The 17,272-nt window shown below is 43.6% G+C and overlaps 1 protein-coding gene across 3 annotated transcripts in view; it reads left to right on the top strand.

Moving 5' to 3' along the window:
- ndrg4 (NDRG family member 4) overlaps nt 1-17,272 on the top strand; it is a 61,853-nt gene that overhangs the window by 35,251 nt on the left and 9,330 nt on the right. For all 3 annotated transcript variants that reach the window (XR_014569167.1, XR_014569168.1, XM_083763503.1), the window contains 9 exons: nt 176-214; nt 6,831-6,936; nt 10,594-10,714; nt 11,064-11,126; nt 11,639-11,699; nt 14,102-14,188; nt 14,307-14,363; nt 15,522-15,625; nt 15,712-15,768. Coding sequence is in view for 1 of the 3 variants with exons in the window: in XM_083763503.1 (XP_083619629.1) it covers nt 176-214; nt 6,831-6,936; nt 10,594-10,714; nt 11,064-11,126; nt 11,639-11,699; nt 14,102-14,188; nt 14,307-14,363; nt 15,522-15,625; nt 15,712-15,768 (695 nt within the window). In the remaining 2 variants the exon portion in view is untranslated. The remainder of the gene's footprint in view (nt 1-175; nt 215-6,830; nt 6,937-10,593; nt 10,715-11,063; nt 11,127-11,638; nt 11,700-14,101; nt 14,189-14,306; nt 14,364-15,521; nt 15,626-15,711; nt 15,769-17,272) is intronic.

Raw genomic sequence — 17,272 nt, 5'->3', positions numbered from 1 at the left:
TCTCATTCACTTTCTCTCGGTTTTCTCTTTGTGTTATTCCTCTCTGTCTCCTATCGAATGCTGCTCTCTCTCTCTCTCTCTCTCTCTCTCTCTCTCTCTCTCTCTGTCTCTCTGTGTCTCTCTCTCTCTCTCTCTCTCTCTCTCTCTCTCTCTCTCTCTCTCTCTCTCTCTGTAGGAGAACCCTGACCAACTAATGCCACCAGGTGATTGGAAGGTAAGGGCTGATGTGTACAGTCACATTTGGTAGGGGTGGGCAAAAACAATCCATTCACTCCAATATCGTGATCGATTTTTTATTTTATGCCATAAAGACAATAACTGACTGTTATCTGGCTGCATTGAAGTGTATCATAATTAAACTTTTCATGGTTTATATAATTTATAGTTTTTGTTTAAAATGTTTGAAGTATAACAAAAAGCAAGTAATTGGGGAGGCACGCGCAGATCCGAAGATCCGACATGCGGGAACAACGGTCGAACATGCGCTGCTCTGTGCTTAGGGTTAGGTTAGGGTTTGAGGAAGGTTGTCGATCTAATGACACTCGGACCAAAAGTATGTCGAACTTAAGCCTGTACCCAGTAATTGGGGGGGCTCGTAATATTGAATCGCAGAATCGCAATATAATTAAGAATATAAATCGAATCGGCACCCTAGGTATATCGATATCATATCGAATCGGGAGGTAAGTGAATCGTCCCACCCCTAATATAGATAACAACAGCATAAACTTAACTTGCATAATTGAATTGATCGAATTGCTTTCAGAAGTTGGGTTTTCACACCTGGCCTGCATGCGTTGACTGTCTATTTCAGTAACATCCTCGCACTAATGCTAGAGTCAGGCGCTATAGGCGCATTGTCTCACAAAAACACCTCTACTCTGCACTTGTCTTCGTCTGACACTTTTGCTCCCAACATAGCTCTCGATCTGCCTCCTCCTTCCATATCCCTGATGCCAGCTGGCTTACTGTGTGTAATGAGGTTCTATCGCATGAATACATGTATGCAGTGTACAGTAGGCATGTAACGATATATCGTATATTGATATATATCGATATATGAGCTTGTAGATCTGCTATTTTTGAAAAAATCGTGAAAATGTGTTGCAAATCTTTGAATATAATTATTTCAGAGCGAATGTTTTTAACTAAAATCTTTGCTTCTGAGAGGTCCTTGGAACTACATATTTTCAGATAGGGGTTAGTAGCCAATTACAGATAATTCTGGGGCTCCTTGACGTGACATTATTTGAGCACCACTGTTTTTCAGTAAACTGTAAGGATTTAGAAGACATTTTGTAGAATCTAGTGTCAGGTCAAGTAAAAAATAATAATAAAAAATACTTTTTCCTGAACTGGAGGTTCATTGTTTTCATTTTTTTGCCAATACATTTGTGCTTTTACTCAAGTACATTTTGAATTCCGGACTTTTACTGGTAACAGAGTATTTCTACATTGCAGTATTGAGTAAAACATTGAGTACTTTTTCCACCACTGCTCAAAATGTTTTGATTACGGGAGTGTGTTGGTGTTGGTGTGAGAGAAGGGTGGGAAGCAGCCAGATATACAGTATGTGTGAAGACACATACTGTACTCCTGTACTGTACTGTGATATTATAATAGTGCTCAACAGCGCCACTTGAAGGTAGGTCACCCAGTGGTATTGCAGCTGTTCCTACTGGCGGAGGCGCTACAGGCAGAATTTTGATGGAATCGTGCACTTTACGATAACTGTATGAAATTTGGCACACAGTTAGAGCATGCCATAAGCAACATTTTTGGCTATAGGGCCATCGCAGATTTGTCCCGTGGTGACCATGGTAGTCATTTTCCAAAATGGCCGCCACCTGCTGTTATTTTATAACTAGACCAACTAATAGGATCTTGATTCTGGTGACTAATCATACATTTCCAACGATGAGGAACACAGGGTACTATTTAGATTTGTACTGTGACCATGGCAGCCATCTGGCTGGGCCCTGAAGGGTCCAGCACAGTCTTGTGCAGATGGCCCACCTGGAGGCCCCAACCTCACCTGCTCGGTTTGGGATGATTAGGTGGGGAGATCTGCCCCAATCAGGATGATTCAAACTGTTGTAGCTGCATTCTGGCCAAGTGTCTGTATTTTACACCCCCAGCATTGACATGCTGGGGACACAGAACAACACTGATGCCCCCTTCAGTGTCCTGTCTGATAGTTCTGATCTTCAGATCTTCAGGTGTTAGGTTGAGGCAGAGGCTTTCCACTGCAGAAGAAGCATTGTGCGTTCTGGCCCATCATCGAGAAGGGCATATATAGAGGGATAACTCTACCTATACTTTGAGTATGATTTTTTTCAGATCAACTGGCTTGTCAAGGTATAGAGCACCTCGGCAGTGGTGTCCAGCAGACAGGGTCTCATCTCTCCGAATCCATTCTGTGATCTGTTCTGTCATGAGTTTCTATAGCACACTGACTGAGGAAGTGTTGTATATGTTTTTCACAGAATGGACAGTATATAGGCATTAGCTTTCCCTGTCTCTTAGGGGTGGGGCTGCAGCCTCGCACTCAGCTCCGTCTTCGGCACCATGCAGAACTGTGGCATTTCCGCCCATTTTCCTGAGGTAACCAATGTTTCGGCTCATTAGTAGGGAGCTGCACACGGCCTATATGGTTGTTAGGGACACGTAGGGACACTCATTATAGGGCCAGTCATTGGAGCGGTGTGCACCGCCAAAAAGAAAGACGAAAATAGCACAAATGGCACATCTACAGGCTCACAGCATGTCACATTGCGAGGTGCTGTGAGCTTGTAGGAGAATCAGCTTTCGCTGTTTTTAAACGGGGCTTGAGTTGTTAACAAACAAGCACGTGGGTGTGACGGCAAAATGGAGGTGGTGAGAGAGATGTTGAGATAGAAAGATGAAGACAGGAAGAGAGCAGTCTGTTTAAACATGACAAGCAGCAGCAGGTGTGTGGTTAATCTCCTCCATGTAGGAACAAGCCACATAACCAGAGAGAGAGAGGAAAGCAGATATGGGAATGTTAAGTTGAGTCAGCATGCTAAAGCTATATCTGTGAACAGGAAATAGGGATAGAAGGGAGACAGAAAAGAGACTGAGAGAGAAAGGGGAGATGATGTGGAGGGCAGGACAAAGACTACACTACTGAAAAACTAGATGGCAGAGTGGAGAGAGCGCCTCTATCTGTGTGTGTGTGTGTGTGTGTGTGTGTGTGTGTGTGTGTGTGTGTGTGTCTACTATAGTATACTGGCTTAGTAAAAAGGAACATCTCAGGTCTCAGGTGCAGTATAGTGACTAACTGGGCATAAATTATGTTTTTAAATGACATGTTTTAGCAAATTCATCAACATAAACAGCCATATGGCGGAACCAGGACGGAACATGGCAGAAAGAGCCCGCTGGTTGGTCAGTCAGGGTGGGACCATTCAGAAGGCTGACAATGCAGGGCTCCCTCTTGTCATCTTGATCCAAAGTCAAGGTCAACTGCGGCGGAGCTGCCATTCCTATACATGCCACGGAGCATGATTCTCCACTCATTTAGTCAGAGTTTTTTCTTTAATTTGTCACTGATCTATGTATACTGTAGTGCAGTGTATACACACATAGTATGTGTCCCAGATAATACATCCAAGTCAACCTGGGTACCCATTCGGTTAACCCATTCTGACCGGGCACCCATTTTGGTGTTGGCATCATGTTATGCTTTAGCTATTGAAAAATAGCAGATCTACAAGCTCATATCGCGCCACCGAGTGGCGCGATACGAGCTTGTAGGTCTGCTATTTTTGAAAAACCGAAGACACTTTTAGAATCTGATCTCAGGTCAGAATGGGTTAATAATGAAACTGTCAGGATGTAATAGACATTTTTAGAATCTGATCTCAGGTCAGAATGGGTTAAAAAACAAGAAGGAATGGTACCCGCTGGCCAAGTGGTCCAAGTGCATGCTGCATATGTAGGCTTTGGCCTGACAGCGTGTCGCTGTGTTCGAGTCCCGTCCATGACGACCTTTGCTGCTTGTCTCTTCCCGTCTCTCTCCCTCTTTCCTGTCACTTGAAATGATCAATAAAGGCAGAAAAGCCAAAAATATTGTATTTGTCTTGAGAGATTGGGTGCAATGTAGAAGTAGAGTGAAGAGAGAGCGAGACGAGATATATACGCAGCGAAGAAATCTTCAATACCAGCGTATTAATTTGTACAGGGAGCACAAATGTAACCGGGTTATATACATGTTGTATACATGATTCTCTGAGCTGTATTAACACTCGGGACACTGAGTAGAGCAGGACAGCGATTGACAGGGGAGCCGACCAATCGAGTGACGGATAGACCAATGATCCACGTTCAGCGCCGCCCCCTCCATCTCTAACGGGCCTATAGGAGGGGATGGGGTGAGGCGTAGCATTGCTGTGTGTGAAGCTGAGAGTCAGTGCAGCAGCAGCATAGAGGACAGGCAAAGGCAGCAGCATCTCTCCATCTATCCTCCAGTAGCCCAGGATCTATACAGTATACTACTATAGGCTCTTGACACGGGACAGGTGGTCTGGAATACACGTCTCACTGTCGGCTGCAATAATCTCCTCTTCATTCTCTCTGAGAGAAAAGGTCTACTACATCAACATGCCAGAGTGCTGGGACGGGGTGAGTGAGTTTGTGTGTGTGTGTGTGTGTGTGTGTGTGTGTGTGTGTGTGTGTGTGTGTGTGTGTGTGTGTGTGTGTGTGTGTGTGTGTGTGTGTGTGTGTGTGTGTGTGTGTGTGTGTGTGTGTGTGTGTGTGTGTGTGTGTGTGTGTGTGTGTGTGTGTGTGTGTGTGTGTGCGCGTGCTCATGCTGTCTGTGGCGTGTGTGTGCATGTGCTGCTGTCTGTGAAACATGTATGTACAGTACAAGGTACAGGTTGGTGTGTCTCCTGCTTAACTGAGCATTGCTGTGTAGACTCTTCACTGTAGAGGCTCGTTCAGGATATTGACTGACTCTGAAAGTCAAACTCAAGTCAGAGCATGAATGTTAATAAAAATAAAACGGAAATGAGCAAAATGATTGTGGTTTGCTGTTAAAGGAATCAGTATTACTGATACGCTATAGCGTGCTCTTTTTGTGTTTGTAATGCGGCTGTCGTCGTATGTTAGGTCGGTTGCAGTGTCAATTTCGTCGACTAAAACCGATGAAAAATGTTTTGTCACATTTTTATAAAATCTCGTGATATGTAGTCGACTAAAACTAGACCAACACTAAGACATTTCAGTTGACGAAAATGTGACTAAATGAACATGTATTCAAGACTGACTAAAACAAAATCAAAATGTTGCTGTCCAAATGGACACTGGTCTGCTGAACCATATGGGTCATATACAGTAGCTTGACTTTGGCCCACTGACACACATTTGACGCGCCAACGCAGACAGATGCTGCTGCAGTTTAGCCTACTGTGTGTGCGTGCAAGCGTGCGTGCGTGCGTGCACATGCATAACCTACTGTGTGTGTGTGTGTGTGTGTGTGTGTGTGTGTGTGTGGAAATAATTCAGTAGAATTATTCACCTCAACATCCTTCGGAGAGGAAGGGTCTGCACTCTGCAGTCGTGTCTGTGTGCTAGCATGCACGGATTGCATGCACTTGTGTGTGGGTTTGCGTGTCTGCGTACGTGCGTGCGTGCGTGCGTGCGTGCGTGTGTGCGTGCGTGCGTGCGCATAGTGTTTATGGAAACCAATATCTACAACCTCCATTTTGAGGTGTGAATGCTTAGAAAATGTGTGTCACTGCGAGAGAGGTTTGAATACGAGTCATGTTTTCATATCGAGGCAATTGATATGATGAATATCTCACATACAGTAGTTATTTGCTAAATATACATTGGCCTACGTCCCATTTAAACTGCTAATAATACAATATGACACCATTAATGTTGACTAAATGAGGAATGTGTAGAACACTTGGATAGCAACCTTGATGGAATCTTTTATCTTTTTCTTATTTCCAAGCTTGAAAATGATTTAGCTCCTACAATTAAAACCTCAATGCCACGCTATTATAGCATTCACATTCTGGGCATGTCGTCGGAAATAGCCAATCTGGAAGCTCACAACGCGTTGATTTGCTGTAGACTGTAAAAGCAAGGGGCCAAGTATAGGGTTTAAGTGCTTATGGAACTTCAAAGACGTTGTGAACTTGTAGACCGTCTATTTTCCGTGCCGTAGCACTTGCCCTAGCCTCGGCGACCTCGCAGGCTTATGCAAAGGCTAAAATGAAATTTAGATCATGTTATGAAGACGGATGCCGGGTCATTATTCATCTGGCATCTTATTGTGTTTACAGTTTCAATGTACAGATAATTCTACTCTTATGGTTTACTTATGATCCTAGATGACTATTTCTATGCATTCGATGTATTACCTCGTGTTGTTCTTGCTTACTGTAAATCGCTCTGGATTACGAGCGTCTGCTAAATTGTAACATTTCAGCACAGGAACATATACTGATATACAACTAGAGTATAGCCTGACCTAAGCAGAGACATTTCTGGCCTAGATGGGAGGGTCGCGTCTCAGAAAAGCGCGCACCCTGATTGGATCTCATCCCCCCGGCCCCTCCTCTCCCCCCTAGTGCAGCGCTACGTCACATCATTTAGAGCGACGCCTACGCGGAAGGGTTGACTCCCACTTTTAGACTGGTTCAGCCCACGGCTTTTTCCAGGCTTTCATCTTTCGCGCAGACGAAATGAAAGCCTGGGTATCGAGGCTAACTAGAGTATAACTCAGGCTTTGATATTGCAAATGGACTGGAGTGCACTGTAGAGTGTGAGCATGTGAATGTGCTTTTTGCTGTTTTCAGGAACATGACATTGAGACCCCCTACGGGGTGCTGCACGTGGTGATCCGGGGGGCGCCCAAAGGGAACCGGCCCGCCATCCTCACCTACCACGACGTGGGCCTTAACCGTGAGTAAACTGGATGATGTGTGTGTGTGTGTGTGTGTGCGTGTGACGATGTGTGAGTGCATGCCCGGGTGCACGTGAGGGGGCATCAGGGGTTGACACTAATGGGTATGCCCGACTCCCCGTGGCAAGTAAATAAGACGTTTGGGTGGAATTTGCTGCCAGGTTGCCCGACGGGCAAGTGCACATTTTACCTATATGGATTTAGTTTTCAGGAAAGTGAGCATGACCTTTGGGCAAGTAGAACATGACCTATACGCTATAGTCTCCATACATCTTTTCCGCCTTCATGCAGTGAATACACCAGCATGCGCGCGCGCGCGCACACACACACACACACACACACACACACACACACACACACACACACACACACACACACACACACACACACACACTTATCTCACAACGCTTGCGTCTCCTATAGTTCAAAATAATCTATAGTGCTGTAATGCTATAATGTTTTTATTGTTGCATCATCACATACTTCCATGACAACTCTTAAAGGGATCGTGACATAATTTGTTTTTATTATTGAAAGGTTATAAAACCTCTTGTCCACTAGTCCCTCCCTAACATTTTAGTCTAGTTTATATTTGTTGTCGAAATTGTCAATATATTTAGGTGGCACAGTTGGTATAGTGCTGTCGCCTCACGGTTCGATTCCCGCTCGGGACGTTGTGGGTGCTGGCGGCGTGTTTCCTCCTCCGTGTCATCAGTGCCCATACCCGAGGCGGGGTTGGCATGTTCTCCCCGTGTCCCCTAGGGTAGGTACCCTCACAAAAAACATGCAGTAACTGCCTCCCCCTGGCCAGCCGGGGCACCTGATGGAGGGGAAAAGGAACTGGTTGGAATAACGTGTTCCTTCCACGCGCTACGTCCAACCAGGACATGCATGCAGGGACTGACCGCTCCTCACAGGTCATGCATGCAGGGACTGACCCCTACTCACAGAGGACTTGTCACTGCATGTGTCTAGTGACTGCTGGTCATATGCCTGCTCCACTTTCCACAAGGCTGTGAGTGAGTGAGTGACACATACTGGACGAGTGGTCAATAATTCAATAAAGGAGGAGGAGATAATAATAATATAATAATAGGCAGAGAAGGAGAGAGAGAGAGAGAGGAGAGAGAGAGAGAGAGAGAGAGAGAGAGAGAGAGAGAGAGAGAGAGAGAGAGGAGAGAGAGAATGAAAGAAAGATAATGAAAAAAACGTGTCACAGAAACGGGAGCGGTGTAAAGAGCAGCGTGTGAGCAGATCGTATCATTATGTAGGTCAACAAAACATTCCCATCATGCAGCGGGGCGGGGGTGTAGGGGGGGTGGCACCGGCGGCCGAAATGGAGATGGGAGGGGGCACAGTGGTGGGAAAAAGTACTCAAATGTTTTACTGTAGGTAAAAGTGTGTCAATACTGCAATGTACTGTAGAAGTACTCTGTTTACAACAAGTAAAAGTGAGGAATTTAAAATGCAGTAAAAGTAGCCTAGGCTACACATTATGCGGAATGTCTCATTTCAGGTTTTGAAATGTATAACAAAAATCTTTTGAAAATGGCAGATCCACAAGCTCACAATGCGTCGCGTTGCATTGTGAGCGACGCATTGTGAGCTTGTAGATCGGCTATTTTCAAATGGCCAGAATGTATATAGGGCTGCCTGAAGTGGTTAATGTATGTTTTGTAATAATAATCTAAATCTAGAAAGTATAGTAGCCAACCTTTCGTCCGTCCGTCCGTCCGTCCGTCCGTCCGTCCGTCCTGCTATATGATTTTCTACGATGCTCTCCTAAAAATAAAGTATTGCAATTAGGCTACATAAAATCCATTCGATATTTGAACAGAAGATAGTCATCAGCATTGCATTATAAAATTGCCTTAAATGGAACGGAATAGAGTAAATTAGAATAAAATGCAATGCACTAAAATTATTATTATTGTCATTATAATACGCTGCAGGCGTTGGCGATCTGTATTCATAAGACCCACCCACTGAAGCACTCGACTGACAGCGATAATGTGTGACGATTGGAAGAAAGAAAGAAGCTGGGTGAAACGGGGACAGTGCAGAGATGATACGCCTGCTCACTGAGGACTGATCTGATACCGAGCTACCATTCTCCTATACGCTGAAGATTGATTCACTGCTAGAGTGAATTCATGAACACAGACACACTGGCCTACATCTACTACAGCACCATCTGTTCCAGAGAGAGAGAGAGTCAGAGAGAGAGAGAGAGAGAGAGAGAGAAGATAGGTTATTGGAAGTGATTGAGTGTGTTGTTGTCATCCTTCTGAATTGTCCCTGACTGACTGACTGACTCTTTCTGCTATGTTCTGCCCTGGTTCTGCCTTATGGTTGATTATGTTGAATTTACTAAAACATTTAAAATCATAATTTACCCAGCCACTGGGTTTACATTACTGTCTACCAGGTTTAAAATAAGAATTGAATACAACTGAATATAAAATCGAAGCAACTGAAAAACACGTTATTTCAATGGTAGTGGATGGAGAGAAAATACTTTTGTCAATTATACTGTATATAGTCATAGTCATTTTAGCTTCATTTTTGTTTGGTTTTCCTCAGTGAAAAATATAGTCGACGGACGTTTAGTCATAGTTTTTGTCATCTTAGCTTACTTTTTATTTGGTTTTCCTCTGTGAAAAAGTAGTAGTCGTAGTCGAGCAAACGTTTTTCGTCGTAAACTGATGCTGTTATATCAGCAGAAAGACTATATCCCGCTTCCTGGCAGAGGATCAGATATGCAGATGGTCATCTCGCTGGGCCTGTTGTATTATGTTTAATGGATCAGATATGCAGAGGGTCATCTTCACAATGCTCTCTCTGGGCCTGCTGTATTTTGTTTAATGGGATTATTATATCTCTGCTCTTTCCTTCCTCCCATCTCCCCTTCTTGTCTCTCTTCCGTCGTAACTTCTAATCTCCGTTGATTTCTTCCCTCGTTCCCTGCCCACACATCCCCTCGGACCCTCGTTCATGACCTCCATCTTCTGCTCCGTCCTCTCCCTTCTCCTCCTCCACCACCCTCTGAACGTCTCTGTCCACACCACCTCCTCTCCAAGGTTATTAGAGTTAGACAAAACTAACGAAATAACGAAACAATTGTTATAATTTTTTTTGGATGGTCTTAACCCATTCTGACCGGGCACCCATTTTGGTGTCGGCATCATGTTATGCTTTAGCTATTGAAAAATAGCAGATCTACAAGCTCATATCGCGCCACCGAGTGGTGTGATACGAGCTTGTAGGTCTGCTATTTTTTTTAAATCGAAGAGCGACTGACATTTCTAGAATCTGATCTCAGGTCAGAATGGGTTAATCAGACCAGTGTGTGTCCAGTGGAAACCTCGTATGAATCTGATCTGAATGGGTTAATCTATTTATTTAGCTGTTACCAGTTTTACAGCAGCTGCTGGCACCACCATGTGGAACCTCGTCGTGACTTCACTTGTTTATAGAACAATGACAACAAAAATATTAGCATTTAATAAAAAAATAAAATAAACTAATCTCCTGTAGAAAAGTTTTTATTTTATTTATGTCAAAACAAACTAAAACTAAACTAAAATGGAGAATCCCAAACTATTATAACCTTGCGCCTCTCTCTCTCTCTCTCTCTCTATCTTTCTCACATGCAGACAAGCTGTGCTTCAACAGTTTCTTCCACAACGATGACATGCAGGAGATCACCAAGCACTTTGTGGTCTGTCACATAGACGCCCCAGGACAGCAGACTGGAGCCTCACAGTTACCACAGGGGTATGGGAGCGCACCATTCATTGATTGAATACTTTATTAACAGTTTGCAGAAAAAGGCACAGGAAATGTAATACAAGGTCTGCAAAGAGGATTTAAAACCCAAGAAGGCCTATATGGATTGTTTCCATTGGGGTCGATTCATATTCAGTTAATCTGAACATTTAATATCATATAAATATACTATGCAAGATCATCATACATGGTAAATGGTGCATTTATATAGCTTTACATAGATTGTAAACACACACACACACACACACACACACACACACACACACACACACACACACACACACACACACACACACACGCACACACACTGAGCTGCGTGTGTTATGTGTGTCCACAGGTACCAGTACCCCACCATGGACCAGCTGTCTGGCATGCTTCCCAGCGTGGTGCAGCACTTTGGGTGGGTGGATCTCACACATTTGACCAAATGATCATGTTATCTGGGTAATCCATATAGCCCTACAGCATATGGTTTATATTATCATGTTATCTGGGTACTCCCATATAGCCTACAACAGTATATTTGTTTGCTGCATGTCATTCTGCCATACTCTCTTCATCAGTTTCTATGTATTGAAAACAAATCCATTTACAATTTACAATTTAGGCATTTAGCCTCTTAATCCAGAGCGATTTACAGTAAGCAAGAACACAAAAAACATGGTAATACATTCAAAACATAAAAGAAAGTCAACATGAATCCTACGTAAGCTTTAGAACCTAACAGTGGAATATCTATCTAAGGTAATGTGTATACTATACACTATAGAGTGCTATCTCTACATAAAGTGCTATTTAAGTTACATAAATTGAGTCTGTGCATACTGTACGCCTGTTGGAAGTTGAGGCCAGGGCAAGTACTACAGTACATAGATTGTACTCAATCAACTGACGGGGCGATGTGTGTTTCAGATTCAAGAGTGTCATTGGGATCGGAGTCGGCGCCGGAGCTTACATCCTGGCCAAGTTCGCTGTAAGTACTGTACACTAACACTACCCTAAAGCCTCCACAGCATGGCTGTCAGGTCTGGGATGTACCCTCACAACCTGGGAGGTACCCTCACAACCTGGGAGGTACCCTCACAACCTGGGATGTACCCTCACAACCTGGGATGTACCCTCACAACCTGGGAGGTACCCTCACAACCTGGGATGTACCCTCACAACCTGGGAGGTACCCTCACAACCTGTGAGGGTGAGGGTTCACAACCTGAACCCTCCACATCATAGCTGTCAGGCCTGGGATGTACCCTCACTACCCTGAACCCTCCACAGCATGGCTGTCAAGCCTGAGGTTTACCCTCACACCTTGAACCCTCCACAGCATGGCTGTCAGGCCTGGGATGTACCCTCACTACCCTGAACCCTCCACAGCATAGCTGTCAGGCCTGGGATGTACCCTCACTACCCTGAACCCTCCACACTCCACAGCATGGCTGTCAGGCCTGGGATGTACCCTCACTACCCTGAACCCTCCACAGCATGGCTGTCAGGCCTGGGATGTACCCTCACTACCCTGAACCCTCCACAGCATGGCTGTCAGGCCTGGGATGTACCCTCACTACCTGCTAAGTGATGTTCAGGCCTGGGGTTTATACCCTCACAACCTGCTATATTAATTAATGTCCAGGCCTTACAACCTCTTTCCAAAGGAAAGATGACAGAATAGTAATTTGAGGACCCCCCTCTAAAACGAGATGATGCATCTCAAGGGGCTATCCTTTAAATACATTTCAATAATAAGAATAGTTTTATAGGAAATCCTTATAAGGGGCTTATAAAACAACCTCACCGTTTACATTACATACAATTTGCATTTATATATATATATATATATATTATATGCGTCCGTGCGTGCGTGAGTGCATGTGTATATATTATATAAACAAAAAAATAAAACCCATGCATACAGTAGGATGCCTATCATTCGGGTATTTAATGTATGTATTTGTATTAAGGTTCTTTTGTACAGATTGTAAAGAGTCTCACCCTGGATTAGTATAGATTAACAGAGTACTACTACTGTGTTTACTACTGTGGCTTTTGTCAAACTGCATGGATTGTGGATCCAGGAATAGGCTTGAGAGAGATCTGTGTCAGGGAAGTGGGCTTTAAACCCATTATGACCTATATATTATATATATATATATATATATATATATATACCCCCATATCTTACAAGTATGATTGAACCCTACAAACCCTCCCGCGCACTCAGATCAGCCAACGCAGGCAAACTGGAAGTACCCTCACTAAAAACGCCGGGACAACGCTCCACACGTCCCAAACTCTTCTCCCTTCTGGCTCCAAAACTGTGGAATGCACTTCCCATTGCAGTCAGAACTGCAGCATCACTCCCAATCTTCCGCCGTAGCCTGAAAACCCACCTTTTCAGACTCCATCATGGCCCATAGCACTTACCCTAACCCCTTAGATAGCATTTCTGTTGGCTTAGATAGCATTTGACACAGACTTATAGCATGTTATGTAGACAGCACTATAATTGTATTGTATATAGTCATAGCACGCCATAGTACATATGTATAGCATAGTAGTGAATATGTATAGTTTATTATGTATAGTGTATGTATAGTTTCATCATATAGATATTCCACTGTTACCTTCTTAGCTTACGCATGTTTCATGATAAATGCTTTTATGTGATGTATTCCCATGCTTTTGTTCTTGCTTAAATGTAAGTCGCTCTGGATTAAGAGCGTCTGCTAAATGCCTAAATTGTAAATTGTAAATTGTATATATCGTCTCTGTCAGGTGGAAACCTCATATCTCCAAAACTGTGACTTTTCAGGATTCAAATAAAAAAATAGAAAAAGTAGCAGATCCGGCAAAGAATCCTTTGCTCGACAGCAGTGTCGATTTTGACAGCAAATTTTGTCAAAGTCTTTTGAATGACATTTTATTCAGTTTTAGTCCGATTTTATTCAGTTTTAGTCCAATTTTATTCAGTATTAGTCATCTTAAATGTTTTAGTGTCAGTCTAGTTTAAGTTGACTAAATCTACAGTTGATTTTGTGGACAAAAACATATTTTGGAGGTGTCTTGACATGGCGTCGTAATCAAATCAAATCAACCTTTATTTATACAGCACATGTCACACAACCGTAGTTTATTTACAGTATACAGCACAATGTCACACAACCGTAGTTTATTTACAGTATACAGCACATGCCACACAGCCGTAGTTTATTTACAGTATACAGCACATGTCACACAGCCGTAGTTTATTTACAGTATACAGCACATGCCACACAACCGTAGTTAACCAAAGTGCTGCACAGCCTAGGAAAAATATATCATCTCTCTGAACAATCGTTTCATACAGTTTATGCAATTTAACACGGCTCTCTCTGTCAGCTCATCTTCCCTGATCTGGTGGAGGGCTTGGTGCTGCTAAACATCGACCCCAATGGGAAAGGCTGGATCGACTGGGCTGCCGGGAAGGTACCTATCAACTTCATTTAAAAGTCTTGACAATGATATTGCATTGAACATACAGTATAACATATAAACAACAATAATAATAATAACAACAACAACAACAACACATCTTTCTCCTCAGCTGACTGGGATGACCAGTGCTCTGCCCGATACAGTGCTGCCACACCTTTTCAGCACGGTAAACTCTTTTAAGATTTACTATGAAATTGTACGTTTTTTTGTCAGTCAGTGTATCACTCAAAATCCCCAAACATGGGAAAGCCCCCATATGGTGCCCAGGTCTTTTTTCTTTTTCATTTCATTTATTTATTTATTCCGAACATATTAAAACAGAAATGAACAGACAAAGGAAACAAAGGAAGAACTAGATTTATAATAATAATTTAAAACAAACAAAAAAACAAGGGATATCTATTATACTTAAAGGACAACTTTAGTTTTTTTCAACCAAGGTTCATGTTTTAGGTTGTTATTAGAGAAAGTTTTAGGGATTTTAGCTGTTTTTGACAGGGGGGCGGGGGCATTCGAACATGGGGCTAAATATTTCGCGATTTCTTTATTATTATTTACTATAGACCTACTAGACCCCAAGAAATTACATCTGTCCACGAAAGATCACGGGATCTTCTGAATCTGTCAAACTGACATAGTGAACCTATGACACACAGTGTGGCTTCCCTCCCAGTAGGCCTCCTTTACATTCAGTAGATCCTGTGATCTTTTGTGGACAGATGTAATTTCTTGGGGTGTAGTAGGACTATAGTAAATAATAATAAAATAAATTGCTATCAAATTTTGTAAAGAAATACATTTTAGCCCCATGTTCGAATGCCCACCCCCCCCCCCTCCCCCCTGTAAAAATCCCTAAAACGAAATGAATGAAAAACAATTAACACACATCTTTTACTTTCTCTAATAACAACCTAAAACTGAAACATGAACCTTGGTTGAAGAAAACTAAAGTTGTCCTTTAATTCATGTTCGAAAAAGGAGTAGGAAGAAGTGTTAAAAACGTATCGGGTAATACCCCTTCTTTGTGTACCTCAATAAATCGGTCAATACGTCAGTCTTCAGATATAGGCTTTCTGCCACAGTTTCTGCCACATCACGTGACATTGTCAGTGATGGAGATTCCTGATGTCATAATATCAATATTGGCCAACAACTCTATATCTGACCTCAAACCCTTAGATCTCCATGTCTGAACCTGTATATTACTGGTATATTTAAATTTAAATAGAGTGTGTGTGTGTGTGTGTGTGTGTGTGTGTGTGTGTGTGCATGTGCGTGTGCGTGTGCGTGTGTGTGTGCGCGTGCGTACGTACGTGTCCTGTAGGAGGAGCTGATGAACAACACGGAGCTGGTGCAGAGCTACAGGCAACAGATCAACAACACCATCAACCAGTTCAACCTGCAGCTCTTCTGGAACATGTACAACAGGTAGACAGACAGTATTACATCTACAGTGTCACATTAATGTTTGTGCTCGATTGGAGGTGAATTTCTTATCTCATGTCTGACCTCAGCCGCAGGGACCTGGATATGAACCGCAGTGGGACTGTCATCAACGCCAAGACATTAAAGTAAGTACACACACACACACACACACACACACACACACACACACACACACACACACACACACACACACACACACACACACACACACACAGATAGATATACAGTCTCTCTTGTTCTGCGTCTGTGCTGTTATGTGTTTCATAACAGATATGAATACCTGAATTGGGACCACACCATTTTTGGTTCCATTTGCACGCTCTCAGAGTTCTAGTGGCCCTGGACGTGAAAGAGTTTGAGAAGCCCTATACTGCTCTACAGCAGGGGTTCTCAACGTTTATTTTGCTGGGGACCCCCGGAAATGCTTTGGCCATGTCTCTTCGACCCCCCCCTCCCCTCCCCACCACCACCTATACAAATGGACTGCTACAATTACCTTAATAATAGAGGAAATAAATACTGAAACCAGTTATAATCATTAAGGAAAGTTTATGCATGTGTATGTGTAAACTCTTAATTTCCATTTTCCAATTATTATTATTATTATTTTCTTTTAATAATCTGGGGACCCCCCCCCTAACCTGACGCTGCCAGATCCAAGAAGCTTGCTACACAAATTTGTTTCACAGCTTATTGGGATCTGGGATCGCGGAAGCAAATTCGATGACGGGGCTGTTCCTTTTTTTCAAGATACTTGGTAGATGATTGGATGGGACCGTCTGTCTATCACCGTGTGGGCGTGCAAACACAACCAATCATATTGACGTGTCTATATAGCTTCACGTCCGGTTTCGCACATATCCCGCCCTTAGCTCACGCTGATTGGTCCGGTACGGAACGGATTTTTGTCAGCTCAACTGCCTGAGAGATCCCAGATGATTGCTGTGTTGGGAAACATGGTTACCCAATACCGCCCTCATCTGGCAGCGTCAGGTTACCCCCCCCCCCCCCCCCCCCAAATAATTTGGCGACCCCCGAGGGGTCGCGACCCCCAGGTTGAGAACCCCTGCTCTACAGGGGCTGTTGTTGCTGTTCCTGTTCTGCTTGTCCACAAACCTGATTGTCTGTCTGGAGGAAGTAGTTATTTCATATCCTGCAGCCCTTGGCCTTGTGCCTGGCTGACAAACCACTGGCCAAATGGCTGCCTCTGAAACGGCCCATGGTCGCGATGGCTATCCACACTTTCCGTGGGCTGTGTGTGCTCCAGTTCCTGTTGGTTTCATTGGATATCATTGGTCATCTGACCAGTTTCATTGGCTTTCATTGGATCAAATCGACAGGAACTGGAGCACACACAGCCCAGGGAAAGTGTGGATACTATATCTGACTTAACCCATTTAGACCTGAGAACTGATTCTACAAATGTCTCCTAAATAGGGTCCCCTAGGGTAGGTACCCTCACAAAAAACATGCAGTAATCCTGATCACTGACCTGCCTCCCCCTGGCCAGCCGGGGCGCCTGATGGAGGGGAAAGGAACTCGTTGGAATAACGTGTTCCTTCCACACGCTACCTCCAACCAGGGAACGAGCAACCTGGACACTCATGCGTCCGTTGCTCTCCCCAGGTT

Source organism: Protomyctophum parallelum (assembly GCF_964188405.1).
Source record: "Protomyctophum parallelum genome assembly, chromosome: 4".
NCBI classification, from domain to species: domain Eukaryota; kingdom Metazoa; phylum Chordata; class Actinopteri; order Myctophiformes; family Myctophidae; genus Protomyctophum; species Protomyctophum parallelum.
Note: the sequence above shows the minus strand (reverse complement) of the source record. Positions and strands in the feature narration are given on the sequence as shown.